Source organism: Psammomys obesus, unplaced genomic scaffold, assembly GCF_907164565.1.
Source record: "Psammomys obesus unplaced genomic scaffold, mPsaObe1.curated_primary_1811, whole genome shotgun sequence".
Lineage (NCBI taxonomy): Eukaryota > Metazoa > Chordata > Mammalia > Rodentia > Muridae > Psammomys > Psammomys obesus.
Genome location: NW_026596134.1, coordinates 11,600,075 through 11,616,211, shown reverse-complemented (window position 1 = coordinate 11,616,211; position 16,137 = coordinate 11,600,075). Strand labels below are relative to the sequence as shown.

At 44.0% G+C, this 16,137-nt stretch overlaps 1 protein-coding gene across 2 annotated transcripts in view; it reads left to right on the top strand.

Annotated features, from left to right (window-relative positions):
- Tdp1 (tyrosyl-DNA phosphodiesterase 1) overlaps positions 1-16,137 on the top strand; it is a 77,298-nt gene that overhangs the window by 5,924 nt on the left and 55,237 nt on the right. For both annotated transcript variants that reach the window (XM_055593265.1, XM_055593264.1), the window contains exons 2-6: positions 1,359-1,924; positions 4,386-4,429; positions 5,519-5,574; positions 11,722-11,818; positions 15,905-15,939. In XM_055593265.1, the coding sequence (XP_055449240.1) occupies positions 1,366-1,924; positions 4,386-4,429; positions 5,519-5,574; positions 11,722-11,818; positions 15,905-15,939 (791 nt within the window). In that variant the 5' untranslated portion in view covers positions 1,359-1,365. The remainder of the gene's footprint in view (positions 1-1,358; positions 1,925-4,385; positions 4,430-5,518; positions 5,575-11,721; positions 11,819-15,904; positions 15,940-16,137) is intronic.

Below are 16,137 nucleotides of genomic sequence, written 5' to 3'. Positions count from 1 at the left end.
TTTATTTATTTATTTATTTATTTATTTATTTATTTATTTATTTATTTTTGGCTGGCGAGGGTCACAAGTGCTGTGGTGTACTGCTTGGTATCTTGGTGTACCCCACTCATCATGCATCCTCTTCAGCTGTGAAACAAGCTTTGAGGACACCCAGGCCGTAGGAGCACACATTTCTGAATATTTATTTCAGTTTTCCTCAGAGTTTCGGACTACCCTGTTAAAGGCATCACCTTAGGGAGCCGCTGGAAAACCTACTTAGCCCTCTCCTGTTTGGCTGAATGCATTTTGCAATTCATGCCAAAAGTGCATATATCCTATATTTTTCTTTTCTGAAAGCAAGGGAGTGTAAATTAGACCAACGGTGTGGTTTGGAAACTAAAAGTGATTGGCTTCAGTACAAATGCTTACCTGCAGGTTTCAGTAGTTTGAGTGCCGGCATGGTCGGTAAGATGATGCCCTGAACGTAGTTGGTCCTCGTGGCATGCTTGTAGACTGTGTACACACAGAAGTGGTCATCAGCTAATGTAAGTGCCTGGCTTTGGGAAAGTAAGATTTAGTGAAGTCTTGTGGGCGCCTGCACATGAGGGAATAGACTTTTGTAAATTCTACTTTCACTTTAAAAATTGGAGTGTAGGCCAGCAAGATGGCACAGAAAGTAAAGGTGCTGCAAAGCTTGACACTCCTGGGTTCAGTCTCTGGGACCCACATGGGAGAAAGAGAACGGACTCCCTCAATTTATTCACTGACCTCCATTTGTACCCTTCCCCCCAACAAATAATAGATTTATATCTGAGCCAGTTAATTGGTCCAGTGAGTAAAGGCACTCGCTATCAAGCCTGATGACTTGAGTTCAAGTCCTAAGTTCTGTGTGGAAGAAGGAAAGAATAGACTCCTGTAAATTGTCCTCTGACCTCTGCACCATGCCACACACATACCACTCCCCTAACATATAGATGTCCATATACACAAAAGCAAATATATATATATATATATATATATATATATATATATATATATATATAATGGCAAGCTTGCCTGCAAGCTCAAGGCCCCTAAGGTCAGTTTCCAAAACACCAAAATTTTATATATATATATGGTCAGAATTAATCAAAAGTTCCTTCAGATGGCCTGAACCTTAGTTCCCTTTCCTAGTCATTCTAAGACCAAGATCTAGTTTGAGAGACAACAAGGAGATGGTGGCTAGGATACTTTCCTTAGTCTGTCAGCTGCACATGGTACTAGGTAAGTGGCTCAGCCTCTGGGAACAGAAGTCCTGCTTGTATTACAGTCCCCGATCTGACCAGGAATCTGAGAGCCGAAAAGGCCTGGTAAGTAACATCTCCATCCCTTCTTTTCAGAAGTAGAATGCCTCAGGAAAGCAGCTATGGGAAGTGGACAGTATCCAGCAGCGACGACAGTGAGGATGACAAGCCTAACACTGACCCGCCGTCCACATCCTGTGTCTCCCAGGCTGCGCAGGGAGCGCCGAAGGAGCCCCTGTACACCTGCTCAGAGGCCCGCAGGGCCGCACACAAGAGACAGATCTCACCTGTGAGATTCAGCAACGCAGACTCGGCGTCAGCCCCCAAGAAGCAGAAGAGAGACTCCCCAGAAAGTCTCGGGTGGTGTCTGTCCAGCAGCGACGATGAACAGCAGCCAGAGACCCAGCGGGAACGGCCTACGAGGTCGGCAGTTCAAGAGGAGGAACGGGTCTCCTCGCCCGGCATGACTGCTGCCCAGAAAGTTGTAGATCTTAGCCCTCCTGCCAGCCCCAGGCCCCAAGGGGCAGACAACGAGTACGAGACCTCAGGGGAAGGCCAGGACATCTGGGACATGCTGGAGAAAGGGAACCCCTTCCAGTTTTACCTCACTAGAGTCTCAGGGATTAAGGCAAAGTACAACTCCAAAGCCCTCCACATCAAGGGTAAGGATAACGGCTTTTAGGAGACGTTTCCCTCTTGGTAAAGCAAAAGGCACAGCTCAGAATGGCCTCTAAGACCCTATCTAACTACTTGGTGGGAGGGTAGTTTACCCTGAGTGTGTGTGACAGCAAACTGTTTGAGAGGTGGCATTCAAAGGGTGCCTCTCAAGCCCCCAAGCTCAGCCCCTAGTAATGCCTGGCATGGTGCTTAGAATTGGTTAACTCCGAAAGTGAAGAGTAAACTTGATTGGCGGCGCTGTTAAGTGTTATAAACTTCATAGTGGTTCAGTATGTCCCTGAGCCACAGCATCAGAATCACCCAGACCGTAGAAATGCCAGTTCTCAGCCCTATTTTAGAGTCATCAAGTCAAACTCTTGGTGGTCAGGGCCTGCCACCTGTGCTTTCCCTAAGCCTCCAGGGAGTGACAGTGTTCAGTGATGTCTGAGAACCTCTTCATGAAAGCTCGGTTTTTGCTCCTAGAACAGAGAAGCAAAAATATGGATGCTTCAGGTAGGAGACAGAGCAGGGTCTCAAGTGGTTCTCTGCATGCCATGGAGGAACCGCGGAGGATGTGGACTCAGGCGGCACAGATCCCTTCCTTTGCCACTCATCTGCTCTGTAGTTGAGATGGTACGGGAAGAGGATTCAGAACAGAGGAGTAGGTGAAGTGAGCAGGGCATGCATCCCCATGGCAGACAGACACAGTGAGCATTGTTTCACATTAACGTTTTTCTCTGGCTTATATTCATGACCCAGATTATGATTATTCTCGGCATAGTTTTTATGTACCAAATGTATGTATGATAGTACGCCATCTTCTCCTGTATGGGGCGTGAATGTTGGTGGGTTTAATTCCATAGTAGTAAGTCCAGCTCTACAAATTTCTGAGCATCTCTTATGTAGGTATCCAAGATATATGAGATAGTTGCCAGTGGTTTTGCTTTGTCCGGGGGAGGCTGACATAGGAAACAGAGGAGTCTGGGAAGTAATATAATAGTAATGACATGGCTGACAGCACCAAGAGTTTTGGTGTGGGGGAGATGGCATCATGAGGGTTTTACATACATTTTAATTGTCAGAGCAGCCCAATAAGAGGACCAGATGTCCTTGGACATGCGTCAGATCAGCAGTTCCAAAAAGTTAAATCACTTATCCTAGGTCACAAGGCTGTTAAATGGTAGAGCCACACACACTTGAATCCAGTCCTTCTTGAGTCTAAACCCATGCTCGTTGATGTATCCTGCTAACACTAGTTGTAATTATGGGTTCTCTAGATCTCACGGAGGACAGGCAGAGGCCCTCCAGTGGACCCTGGAAGACGGGCCCTGGAAGTTTAAACAGCCAAAGATGCAGACAGGGGCCAGCTAGAAGACTACGCTGCTGCTTATCTCCTAACTCTGCTGCTCTCAAAAGGAGAAGGACCTTCCTTGCTAGTCGTTTTTGCTTTTTCAAACGCTCTGTACATGAGCATCGAGCTCAGTGTCTAGAGGACAGGAAACACAAGTGACTAGGACAGGAAGCATAAGTGAACTAGCCCACTTCCTTCTCCAAGGCACCTCAGTAGGTACTGGCAGCCAGAGGCATACATTCTGAATCCAACCTTAACTCTGGCCCTTTCAGCTGTGTGGCCACACCCAGCCACCTCCTGAGACTCCCAGAAAGGAAGAATAACACCTTAGCTCACCACCCCCACCTTTGGCATAATTTTTACACAGAAAGTGCTAAGAACAGTGTCTATCCCCTAAGAAGGTCTGTATAGGTAAAACATGGCGTTATTATGGTATGGTTAGCTAACAGTGCCCTTTCTAACCTGTCCAAAGTGAGGCTGGAGAGGAACCAAGTGAGATGTCCCGAGCTGACCTAGAGTACTAAGGATGTAAATATTCTGTTGTAGGAAGCAAGCTCTCTGGCTACAGGGGAGCAGCATTGGGGATTTATATAGTACGAAAAGAAGGATTCAGAGGTTCAGGAATTAAAATGGGTGTCATGAATGATGCATAAACAGTCTAAATTTGAGTAGCCATCCAGGACTTAAGTTTTTTATTTTAATTTTGCATTCAAGTTTGTCAAAAAATGTATAATAAGTTTTTTTTGTTTTTTTTTTGTTTTTTTTTTTTTTGGTTTGGTTTTGGTTTTTTTGAGACATGGTTTCTTGTGTAGCCTTGGTTGTCCTGGACTTGCTTTGTAGACCAGGCTGGCCTCAAAGTCACAGAGATCCTCCTGCCTCTGCCTCTGCCTCTGCCTCTGCCTCCCCAAGTCCTGGGATTATAAGCATGCACCACCTCGCCCAGCAGTATAAGGAAATGTTTTCATGGCTTTATAGAAAATTATCTAGCCTTGTAGCTTACCTGCTTATTCCTTGACTGTCACTAGCTGCTGAAAAGCACAGTTATTGTGTTATGAAATCTAGAGGATTTTTTTTTTTTTTTTGTATCTGAGAATTGATTTGTCTTGTCTTTGTAGATATTTTATCTCCTCTCTTTGGGACACTTGTCTCCTCAGCTCAGGTGAGTTTATGGTAAATTGTGTTTTCTTCAGGTAATGAGAGACAGATAGTTAAACAACTTTATAAGAAAATGTGACAGCAGATGGGCTTCTCGGTCCTATACAGTGTACCCTAAGCTGGCATCTGCCTAGAGCCTGGCCATATTGCAGGATCCACGTGCGGCAGCCTCTCACTTGGCCCCTGCAGTGTAGACCATGGGGGCCACCAACAGAAGACACCTGACTCTTGATCAGGCCATGAAGTCTAGCCAAGAAGTCACTGTGCATGTTCCTATCTGAAAGACTTTGAGAGATGCTTCCAACCTGGCTGGATGCTGGTGCAGCCCCCTGAGGAAGGGTGGGTGGCATGGTGAAGACCAAGTCAGATTTGAGGCACTTTAGAAAAATGGATGCTCTGCACTGACCAGAAAGGAGTGAGTGAAATATACGGCTCCTGCTGCGCTGAGCTGGTTTCTTGGTGCTGACAGGTCATCACTAATGGTCCAGACTAGTCAGGAAAAAGGATGTTGTTCCTGAAGCAAGCAAATGCACCACCTTCCTGTATGATGTGACCTTGATCTCTAGACCCAAACTTAATGTGGTGCATCTGCGTTCTGGCTCAGCTAGACGTGAGCTCCTGTGCCAGGATTGGCCAGGCGTTAATAGGAGGCTTCCCGGTAAATAAAACCTCTGTGGAACTTGTGGTCAGTAGGTACTAACTATGAACAAGTGAGAGAGTACCAGGCCGCCTGATAAGTTGTGCTGGAAGGAAATGGCCTTTCCTAAAAGTCCTGGGACCTTTGTCTCTGACACCACAGGGAAACTGTGAGCCCGGACCAGAAATAATGTCAGAACAGCACTGACAAATAGAAACCAATCTGCCAAAGTATGTGCAGATAATGCCCTGAGAACCTATTCTGGACATTTGGCTCCATCTATGCAGGTTCCTTTAACCAAATGTTTTACCAAGATGAACTTGATTTTGCATACTGCAGCACACCTGACTGTTTGCGAACACTGTATCACATGGTCGCTTTAGAAAGTCTTTCAGTCTAATAATGGTTCTTGTGAACAGACGTGTGGCTTACTTGCTTTTCTTTTTCCCTGTCTAGTTTAACTACTGCTTTGATGTGGCCTGGCTTATAAAACAGTATCCGGCAGAATTCAGGTGAGTCCTGGGATGCCAGACGCTCAGGCAGCGGGGCTTGCACTTCTCAGACTGCCCATCCATCTTTTCTTCATATTTCACGTGGCGTCATTGTAGACAGAAAACACTGGGTTTTGGAGAACAGCATTTTGTGCATGTATATACGTGTGTGGGCGTGTGTCTGTGTGTGTGTGTACATGCGTATGGGCATTAAGTGTTGATCTTCAGGAGCCATCTCCTCCCCCTCCTCTCTTCTTTTATATTTTATTCATTTTTCGAGACAGGTTCTTTTTTGGATTGCAAGTGCACACCACCATGCTTGGCATCTTTTACATGTTCTGGAGACAAAACTCAGGTCTTCATGTGTGCAATGCAAACACTCTCCAAATAAGTCACCCACCGCCTCTGCTGAGAACAACCTGTTTGACCTATTCAGTCACATGCATTCTTTCCACAGACTTAAGCATTTTCCAGTTTGCTCTGTCCAGAAGTAGATGAGGACGAATTCCAACTCAAGTAACAGGACTTCATGAGCAAAGTTAGTGTGAAGGAAAGAGTCGTCTCTCGTGGTATCTTCATGGTACATGAGGCCAGCGTGCCTCCCTTGGCTCAGCACATCAAAGCTATTCTTTTCCAGTGAGCTCCATAAGCCAAACCAAATCATTCTTCCAGAGTTATCTCTGGAGTTAGGAAAGGAGATCATGACCTTCCTTTGCACAAGCTGACATGCAGCTAGGCGTTCAGTGCTGCCTCTGCAACCCCTCAGCCTCCTGTGAAGCAGTGCAGACCAAGTAAATGTAGCCACGCATGGTGACACAAGCCATTTGTGTTCATAACACAGACTTGTGCAGAATCCACTCACAGTAAACGGGATGGAGGAAAACACACTGGAAAAGATAAAATAAAAAAGACGAATGACAGCTTCATCAAGTCCTTGATGTATTTAAGGCATCATTGCAGAAACCTTTGTCATTAGAGAGAGTAAAATGTAGAGATTTCCCAGCAGCTTTGCCACACAAAGGTTTGTATTTGACAGAATAAAAGAGCATCCGCTATAGTTTCATAGTAACAGAAAATTCAAAATAACAGTAGCTTGAATTTTTTTTTTTTTTTTTTTTTTTTCTGTTTCTCCATATGAAGTTGAGAATTTTTCTTTCCAGGTCTGTAACTAATTATGTTGGTATTTTGATAGGAATTGCATTGAATCTGTAGATTGGATTTGGCAGAATGGCCATTTTCACTATGTTAATCCTACCAATCCATGAGCATGGGAGATCTTTCCATCTTCTGATATCGTCTTCAATTTCTTTCTTTAGAGACTTGAAGGTTTTTTTGAACAGGCTTTTATTTGCTTGGTTAGAGTCACACCAAGGTATTTTATGTGATTAGTGGCTATTGTGAAAGGTGTTGTTTCCCTAATTTCTTTCTCGGCCCTTTTGTCTTTGGTATACAGAAGGGCTTCTGGTTTTTTTTATTTAATTTTGTATCCAGCCACATTACCAAAGGTGTTTATCAGCTGAAGGAGTTCTCTGGTTGAATTTTGGGGTCACTCATATATACTATCATATCATCTGCAAATAGTGACACTTTGACCTCTTCCTTTCTAATTTGTATCCCCTTGATCGCCTTTACTTGTCTTATTGCTTTAGCTAGGACTTCAAGTACTATGTTGAAGAGATATGGAGAGTGGGCAGCCTTGCTTTCTCTCTGATTTCAGTGGGATTGATTTAAGTTTCTCTCCATTGAGTTTGATGTTGGCTATAGGCTTGCTGTATATTGCTTTTACTATGTTTAGGGATGTGCTTGTATCCCTGATCTCTCCAAGACTTTAAACATGAATGGGTGTTGGACTTTGTCAAATGTTTTTCGGCATCTAAGGAGATGACCATGTGGTTTTTCTCCTTCGGTTTGTTTATATGGTGGATTACATTGATGGATGTCCGTATGTTGAACCACCCCTGCATGCCTGGTATGAGGCCTACTTGGTCATGGTCTTTTACATGTTCTTGGATTCGGTTTGCAAGTATTTTATTGAGTATTTTTGCATCAATGTTCATAAGAGAGATAGATCTGAAGTTCTTTTTTTGTTGGGTCTTTGTGTGGTTTAGGTATCAAGGTGACTGGCTTCACAGGATGAGTTTGGTAATGTTCCTTCTGTTTCTGTTTAGTAGAATAGTTTGAAGAAAATTGGAGTTAGCACTTCTTTGAAGATCTGGTAGAATTCTGTGCTGAAACCATCTGGCCCATGGATTTTTTTGGAAGGGAGACTATTGATGACTGCTTCAATTTCCTTGGGGGATATAGGACTATTCAATCTTTCTTCCTGATCTTGACTTAATTTTGGTAGATGGAATCTATCAAGAAAATTGTCCATTTTCTTTAGATTTTCAAACAATCCTGTACAACAACAGATCATCTGGAGGTAACTCCATCCCTGATCTCAAGTTGCACTACAGAGCAATAGTAATAAAAACTGCATGGTATTGGCATAGAAACAGAATGGTGGATCAGTGGAAATGAATAGAAGACCCAGAAATGAATCCACACACCTATGAATACTTGATTTTTGACAAAGAAGCCAAAGCCATATAATGGAAAAAAGATAGCATCTTCAACAAATGGTGCTGGTCCAACTGGATGTCTACATGCAGAAAAATGCAAATAGATCCATATTTATCACACTGCACAAAACTTAAAGTCCAAGTGGATCAAAGACCTCAACATAAAACCAGACACACTAAATTGGTTAAAAGAAAAAGTGGGGAAGAGCCTAGAACTCATTGGTACAGGAGACATCTTCCTGAACACAACACCAACAGCACAGGCTCTAAGAGCAACAATCAGTAAATGGGACCTCATGAAACTGAAATGCTTCTGTAAAGCAAAAGACTCTGTCAACAGAACAAAACGACAGCCTAAAGACTGGGAAAGGATCTTTACCAACCCTATATCTGACAAAGGGCTGATATCCAGAATATATAAAGAACTCAAGAAGTTAAAAAGGAACAAATCAAGCAATCCAATTAAAAAATGGGGAACAGAACTAAACAGAGAATTCTCAATAGAGGAATATAGATGGCAGAGAAACACCTAAAGAAGTTCAGCGTCCTTAGCCATCAGGGAGATGCAAATCAAAACGTCCCTGAGATTTTACCTTAGGCTAAGATCAAATATTCAAATGACAACACATGCTGGAGAGGTTGTGGAGAAAAGGAAACCCTCCTCCATTGCTGGTGGGAATATAAACTTGTACAACCACTTTGGACATCAATCTGGTGCTTTCTCAGACAATTAGAAATAGTGCTTCGTTAAGATCCAGCTATACCACTCTTAGGCATATATCCAATAGATGCTCAAGTACATAAGAAGAACATTTGCTCAACCATGTTCGTAGCAGCTTTATTCATAATAGCCAGAACCTGGAAACAACCCAGATATCCATCAACGGAGGGATGAATACAGAAATTGTGGTACTTTTACACAATGGAATACTACTCAGCAATGAAAAACAAGGAAACCATGAAATTTGCAGGCAAATGGTAGGATCTAGAAAAGAACATCCTGAATGAGTATCCCAGAAGCAGAAAGACATTCACGGTATGTACTCACTTATTAGTGGACACTAGACCTATAAGATAAGATAAATATACTAAAATCTGTACACCTAAAGAAGATAAACAAGAAAGAGGACCCAGGGTAAAATGATCAATCTTCATTTAGAAAGACAAATGGGATGGACATTGGAAGTAGGAGAAAACAAGTAACAGGACAGGAGCCTACCACAGAGGGCCTCTGAAAGACTATACCTAGCAGTGTACCAAAGCAGATGATGAGACTCATAACCAAACCTTGGGCAGAGTGCAGGGAATCATATGAAAGAAGGGGGACCTGGAGAGGACAGGAGCCCCACAAGGACCAAATATATCAGGGCACAGGGGTCTTTTCTGAGACTGTATCTTCAACCAAGGACCATGCATGGATATAACCTAAAACCCCCACCCCCCAGGAAGGAGCAGCCTTGCTAGGCCACAGAGGAGGACATTGCAGCTAGTCCTGAAGAGACCTGATAAACTAGGGTCAGATGGAAGGGGAGGAGGATCTCCCCTATCAATGGATTTAGAGAGGGGCAGGGAGGAGATGAGGGAGGGAGGGTAGGATTAGGAGGGAATGAGGGAGGGGACTACAGCTGGGATACAAAGTAAATAAACTGTAACTAATATAAAAAAAATTTTTTTCCAACCACAAATGGTAGGTATCTGTATCTACAGAGAGTACCACAGATTTTCTTTGACCTAGCCACCCCCCTTTTCTATCAATCCATCCTACCATCCTAGTGTCCTAGTGTTTTGACTTCATAGAGTTACCTCATGGTCCAGGATAGCAGCCTAAGCTCCAGCCGTCTTGTCTGTCTTCCAGGTAGCAGGAAGGAGGAGAAAAGATGACTCCTCCATCCATGCCGCTCTGAGCTGTTCTGGCTGGTCCTGAGTCTCTTTTATAGAACAGAGCTCACATGACACTGCCATCTCTAAGGCTAGATATGTGGTCTTCTAACTGAGCCCAGCTTGTCTTACATGCAATAAGGGATTTGCTAGGAAAAGGGAGACTGGGTACATGGGGCTAATTTGGATGTTGCCTCCACCTGGTTCCTGAGTGTTGTTACACTGTTGCTTTCCGCTTCTTTTTCCTTGCTTCTCAAGGACCTTGAAATCAAATGTCACCTTTCACAGTATTAACAAAGTGTAGGCTATAATTCCTTTCCTGCCTCTTATGGTTTGAACTGATGCTTTGGATTTCCAAGCCTTAGTACCTCTGCATGAGACTATATTTATAGGTCAGGTCTTTATAGAATTCATGAGCCAAGCTGAGTTGACCTCAGCAGGCAGCCAGTAATCCAGCATGCTGGCATCCTTATAAAAAGGAGGAAGTTGGACACAGAGACAGAGAAGATGGAAGACAAAAGGAGAGTGTGAACTGTAAGCCAAACAGTGGTTAAGTCTGCCTCCTTCCCCGCCCCCCCCCCCAAGCCAGAGTGAGGCCTGGTTCTTCCTCAGTCCTCTTCAGGAGCCAGTATGCTGGCCCCAGGCTGCGAGCACCAGATCTCAGGTTTACTGCTTCCAGAAGTGTGGCATCCCAGATTTTTGTGGTATAAGCCACTTGGTTTGTGGTGCTTTGTTACGGAGAAGCCAAAGTCAAAGGATAAGGTCCTTTTCTCTACCCCTTGTTACCAAATGCATCTTGGGAGAGTTGTGACGATACTACAAGGCTAAAGAATGAGTAAATGACAACTTCAAGAAACACCCATAATTACATTGTGAAACACCACAGGTGTGAGGGCCTGCCTCTCGCTGCATCCAGGTGTTGCCCTTCTGTAGTAGTCCACAGAACAGTAAGTCTGAAGGCCTGAATGAGCGCGTCGACATCCGTCCTTAATGCTTGGTGACTTGATATTTGAATGACCTGTGACACTAACGTCTTGCATTCCTCTCTGTGTGGTTTGCTAGCCGCACCGTCTCTAAGTAGAAAAGCACTAGGAATGTGTGCTTCGTCCTTTTGTATGCCAGTCCTGCTGGAGCAAAGCTAACGTGGGCGTGAGGCAGCCAGACAGTACCTCTGAATGGGCGAGCACAGCGATGGTCTCCATTGGAATGTTGCCTCTCATGCCTGCCGAGGTATAACAAGGTGTGGCCGCAGCTGTTTATTTTGTTAGGATGCTTGTTGGAGAAGACTCCTATTTTTCTTGTCTGAGAAGAGTTTGTAAGGATACATTGATTTCTAAGGATTAACTGAAGATAAAGTATCTCTTAAAAAACCTTTCTAAAGCCAGGTCTGGTGGCTTGTGTCCGTATCCCAGCACTGGAGAGGCTATGGAAGGTTAGTGTGGACAATGCATCGAGTTAAGGCCAACTTGCACTATGTCTCAAGACCTTGTCTCAGAATAAGTAAACAGGGAGAGTCTTTTTAATATGTTCCTAAAGAACATTTTTATAGTCTTTAGAATCAGGAAATGTGCAGTGAATTCAGGGCTTTAGTTCATTGACCAGCTTCCTGTTAGCAAGCCTGTACCTTGCTGAGTGGCCAGAAACCAATGACCGGGCAGCTCGTGGTCCGAAACAAAAGAAGCCAGCTTTTCGAACAATGCATCTTACACATTTTCTGATCTCTTTCTAGGAAGAAACCAATCCTGCTTGTGCACGGTGATAAGAGAGAAGCCAAGGCACACTTACACGCCCAGGCAAAGCCCTACGCAAACATTTCCCTCTGCCAGGTAAGCTGCCTCCCGCCTTGACCTCAGGCTCAGTCTGCGAGTCTTTGGATCCATCCTCCCTCACGGCAGCCATTCCCTCTTTAGTGTTACCAACAGATACTTAACATGTCTTACTGTGGCTTAAACACTCCTGAGGAAACTCTCCATTAAGCAGGGACACCCATGTCAGGAAGACTGTTTTCTTTATCTTGATTTGAGGTCTTCCTTCTAGGGGCTGCTACATGTTGGTCCAGATTTCCTGCTTTCTGGGACAACACAGCACAGGTCATCTCTTGCTGGCAAAGATTCCTGTGTTTGAGGCCGGCTGTCCTATTCTTGTAGGGCGTCTCAGAGCTAAGCTTTCTCCACCGTTGTTTGTACTCAGTGCAACATCTCTACTAGGGCCAGCCAGCTCTCGGTTGTGCTTGGTTTGTCCTGTGCTTCTTGCAACCTGGATTTCAGTATGGGCCTGTTTTCCTGATGCAGTCCAATGGCTTTGGATCCCTTTCTCTGAACGCAGCTGATTATGTGCTTCTGTGACACCTGTGACTTCTGTTAGCCACTGACACTTTAATTGTCCTAAGTTCTTTTTCACGTAAGCCAGAGAAATATAGAGACCCATAGCACTTGAGGAGGCAGAGGCAGGCAGATCTCTATGAGTTTGAGGCCAGCCTGGTCTATACAAAGTGAGTCCAGGACAGTCAAGGCTACACAAAGAAACCCTGTCTGAAACAACAACAACAACAAATAAACAAAAAGCCTGCCTAGAAACTGAGATCCCAGCTCAGTGACCTCAAGTGACCATGATTGCCCTCTGCTCGGTAGTCAGCCTGCAGAATGACTGATGGGTCTTGGGCATGGTATAGCAGTTCCTTTATCCTCCATGTCTAAAAGGATGTCTTTTAGAGATTCCTGAGCAACAAGCAGACAAATAGGAAGCAAAGGGATTAAGGGGAATTTCTAAAACTCTTTTCTCTCTTTAACTGTAAAGTAGCAGGTAGAATATTCACTGTTTCTTGCCTATCAGCGTGATTACCACCCATTCTCAAGGAGCCATAGTGAAACACGGCTACAGTTTTCCCTCCCGGTCTTCACTGTAGTAAAGGGGGTGCAAGGTGTCTGGTTTTGGCCTGGCTAGAAGTACTTCCTACACAAGCTTGGGGACCCAAGTTTAATCCCTGCACCCACTTTAAAAGCCACATGCACACCTGTAACCCCAGTATTCTGAGAGGGGAAGAGCCCTGGGGCTTGTTGGCCGCCAGCCTGTCTTCAGGCTCAGTGAGAGGCTCTTTCTCAAGAGCACAGGAAGTCAGCCTCTGACCGCAATCACGTGCGTGGTTGTGTATACTGCATGTACCACATACGATGTGTACACACCAGGATTTCCGCTCTTAAAGCAGAGATGTGATATCTGGATCCTTTTCTTTGCAATTGTCCTTCTAGGCTGTCTTTCTTCACTCACGATATGAGAGTTTTGATTATGCTTCTTCCAGCTCTAAATCTGTGTTTTTTGTTTTTTATTTGTTTGTTTGTTTGTTTGTTTGTTTTAAGAGAAAACAATTGGTTCGGATTTAAACACCTCACTGCATTTTTTTTTTTTTTTTTCTGATTCAACCCATTGCACATCATATCACTGAAGCTTCAAACCATGCATTCTGGATTGTGGGTGTAGCTCAGTGCCAGAGTGCTAGTCTAGTATCCACAAGGCCTGGGGTTCCACCTTCAGTATCATTAAGTAAATCCTCTTCCACAAAAGGTGTTGTAGTTCATCTTATGCACTGAGGTATCTTTATGCCTCCGTTTACCTAAAGTTCTGTTGCTCGATTTGATTTCCACCAACAGAAGAGGTTACAAAAAGTAAACTGCTGCAGGACTCCTGAGAGCCCATGATTAAAGAGTCCTCAGACAACAGCAACTGATCGCAGAAGAGAGTCTTGCACCCGAGAGCAGGGCGGCCACTGGAGGCATAAGGACACATTCTCTCAAACCTGTGCAAAGCCCCTTACAGGAGAGCCTCACTGTCCATCAGTAGTTCTCAACCTTCCCTGACGCAGTGACCCTTCATTACAGCTCCTCAGGTTGTGGTGACCCCCGACCATGAAATTATTTTCACTGCTACGTCATAACTGTAATTTTGCTACTGTTATGAATTGTAGGGTAAATATCTCTGTTTTCCAATGGTCTTAGGCAACCCAGTTGACTCCCAAAGGGGTCGTGACCCTCAGGTTGAGAACTGCTGTTCTAAGTGGGAAATGCAAGATAATTGTGGCCCCACCCTGTCCTCCTGAAGTGCCTTTCCATCTTGAGTTTTTCTGGTAGTCACATGCATCAAGGAACCAGCTGGGTATATATTTAGTGCAAAGGCTGGAAATTGAGGTGACAGTGGTGGTGAGGACTCACTTCCCCCGAGTCCTGCCTCCGGGCTATACCTGGGCTACCATAACAGCATTTATAGATGGAAGACATTTGTTTGGACTGTGCAGCTTAAATAACAGACACCTAGGAAGCTGAGAGTTTGGATCATAGTACAGACCACACAGTCCTTGACGAAGGCTCTCCTCCTGCCTTGTAGATGACTGCTCTCAAGATATCCTCCATGGCAGAGATTGGTGGGGGTGCACTAGCAGTCTGGTATCTGTGAGCACACTGATCGTTTTGTACACACTCACTTCCTATGACCATCAAGTCCCTCTCACTAGACACGGACACATTTGGGTCTGGGCTTGGATGTGTGAGTTGAAGGGTGAGTCTGGCACAAAGGTCCACTCCATGATGCTCATTCTGGCCTTGTCACTTCTCATTTGTTTATATCTAATGTGTGTGTGTGTGTATAAACTGGATTGCTAATGGCATTCATTACAGCATTTGAAAGAGATGGTGCATTAGCCAAAAATAGCACTCATTAAAGAGTATCCACTGAAGATACTTTCAGCCCTGTTTGTGCTTAGTCTTGCCTGAAAGCATGTAACATGTAGCCAAACTAACCTTAGAAGCCGGTTCTCTTAACCACTGTTCTTTCTCAGTACCAAAAAAAAAAAAAATCAGCTGATAACTGATTTTGTAATTTTAAAGACATGAGGTACAGTTCATACCTTTTTTCTCTAGCCAAAAAACACAAATGCATGCTGGGATACATGTATCCCCGAAGTTCAAGGAGCTGTTAGGAGCATCCACAAACTGTACGGTACCTACTTTGGGTGTTCCTGTTGTCCATCTCTGCCTGGCAGCCAGTCCTGTGCTTCCCCGGTGGTGGGGAGAGGCCACAGTGATTGCTTACAACAAACAGGCCTCTTTCCTAAGCACATATACATTATTTTCTTAGCCTCCTCTGACAGCTCCACATCTCATAACAATAGCCTGTTTTAATCAGGCAAAAGCAAAATCGTACAACATAAGGTTTTTTTTTTTTCAAAGTCAGTCAAATTTGTGACTGTGAGGCAGGATTTGCGCCCAGGTAGTGTACTGCTAAATGATCGCTGAGCTCATTGTTTATTCCATAGGCTGTTCTTTCGGCACATTCTGCCTGACCAGGGTCTCCCTGTGCTACATGTTAGATAAAAGTGTTCTACTTTCAGCATACCTGCCCTTACTTGTAAAACTGTCGTTGGGCAATACAAGGCCATTTGACATCATTTATTTCCAGCTTTAACTGCCTTTCTCTTTTAACTTAACATTATAATGTCTTTATGTTGCCACTGCATTCAATGCTATTTTAAATGTGTTCTTAAAACTGTGTTCATATTAATTTTTCAGTAGAAGCCAACTATCTCAGTTTAGGCTTTATTTAGAATCACATTTACTTTATTATTTTTGGCAACTAAAGAAATTGTGCCTCTCACTCATAATTACTATAATTAAAAATGTAGTATGTATTAAATCATATTGGATAACCAAAAAAAGAGAGAGAGAGACAGAGACAGAGAGGCTTTAAATGAGCCTTCGTGTATGCTGTGGTAAAAGCATGCCTTCTGTTTGTCCAATAGAGGGCAGTAAAACAGCTGTTTTTAAAGCTTTGGCTTCATCCCTTCCCCATTTCATTTCCAGTAGATATGAATATTAAGCATTAAGTGAGACTCTTTCAAATCAATTACTTTTTTTCTGTCCTAGGCGAAGTTGGATATTGCATTTGGAACACACCACACGTAAGCAACTCTGACGAAATGGGGGAAGGTCCGATTTATTTGGTCAAAGGACACAGTCAAGGAGCCTTCAGACCTGATGTCAGATTTAGTTTGTCATCTTGGAAGCAGGGAGTCTATGACTGGGAGGGCTCTACCTTCTGCTCACGACATCTGGCTGCCGGAAGCCAGAATTTCAAGAGTGGTCCTTGTAGTTCTATA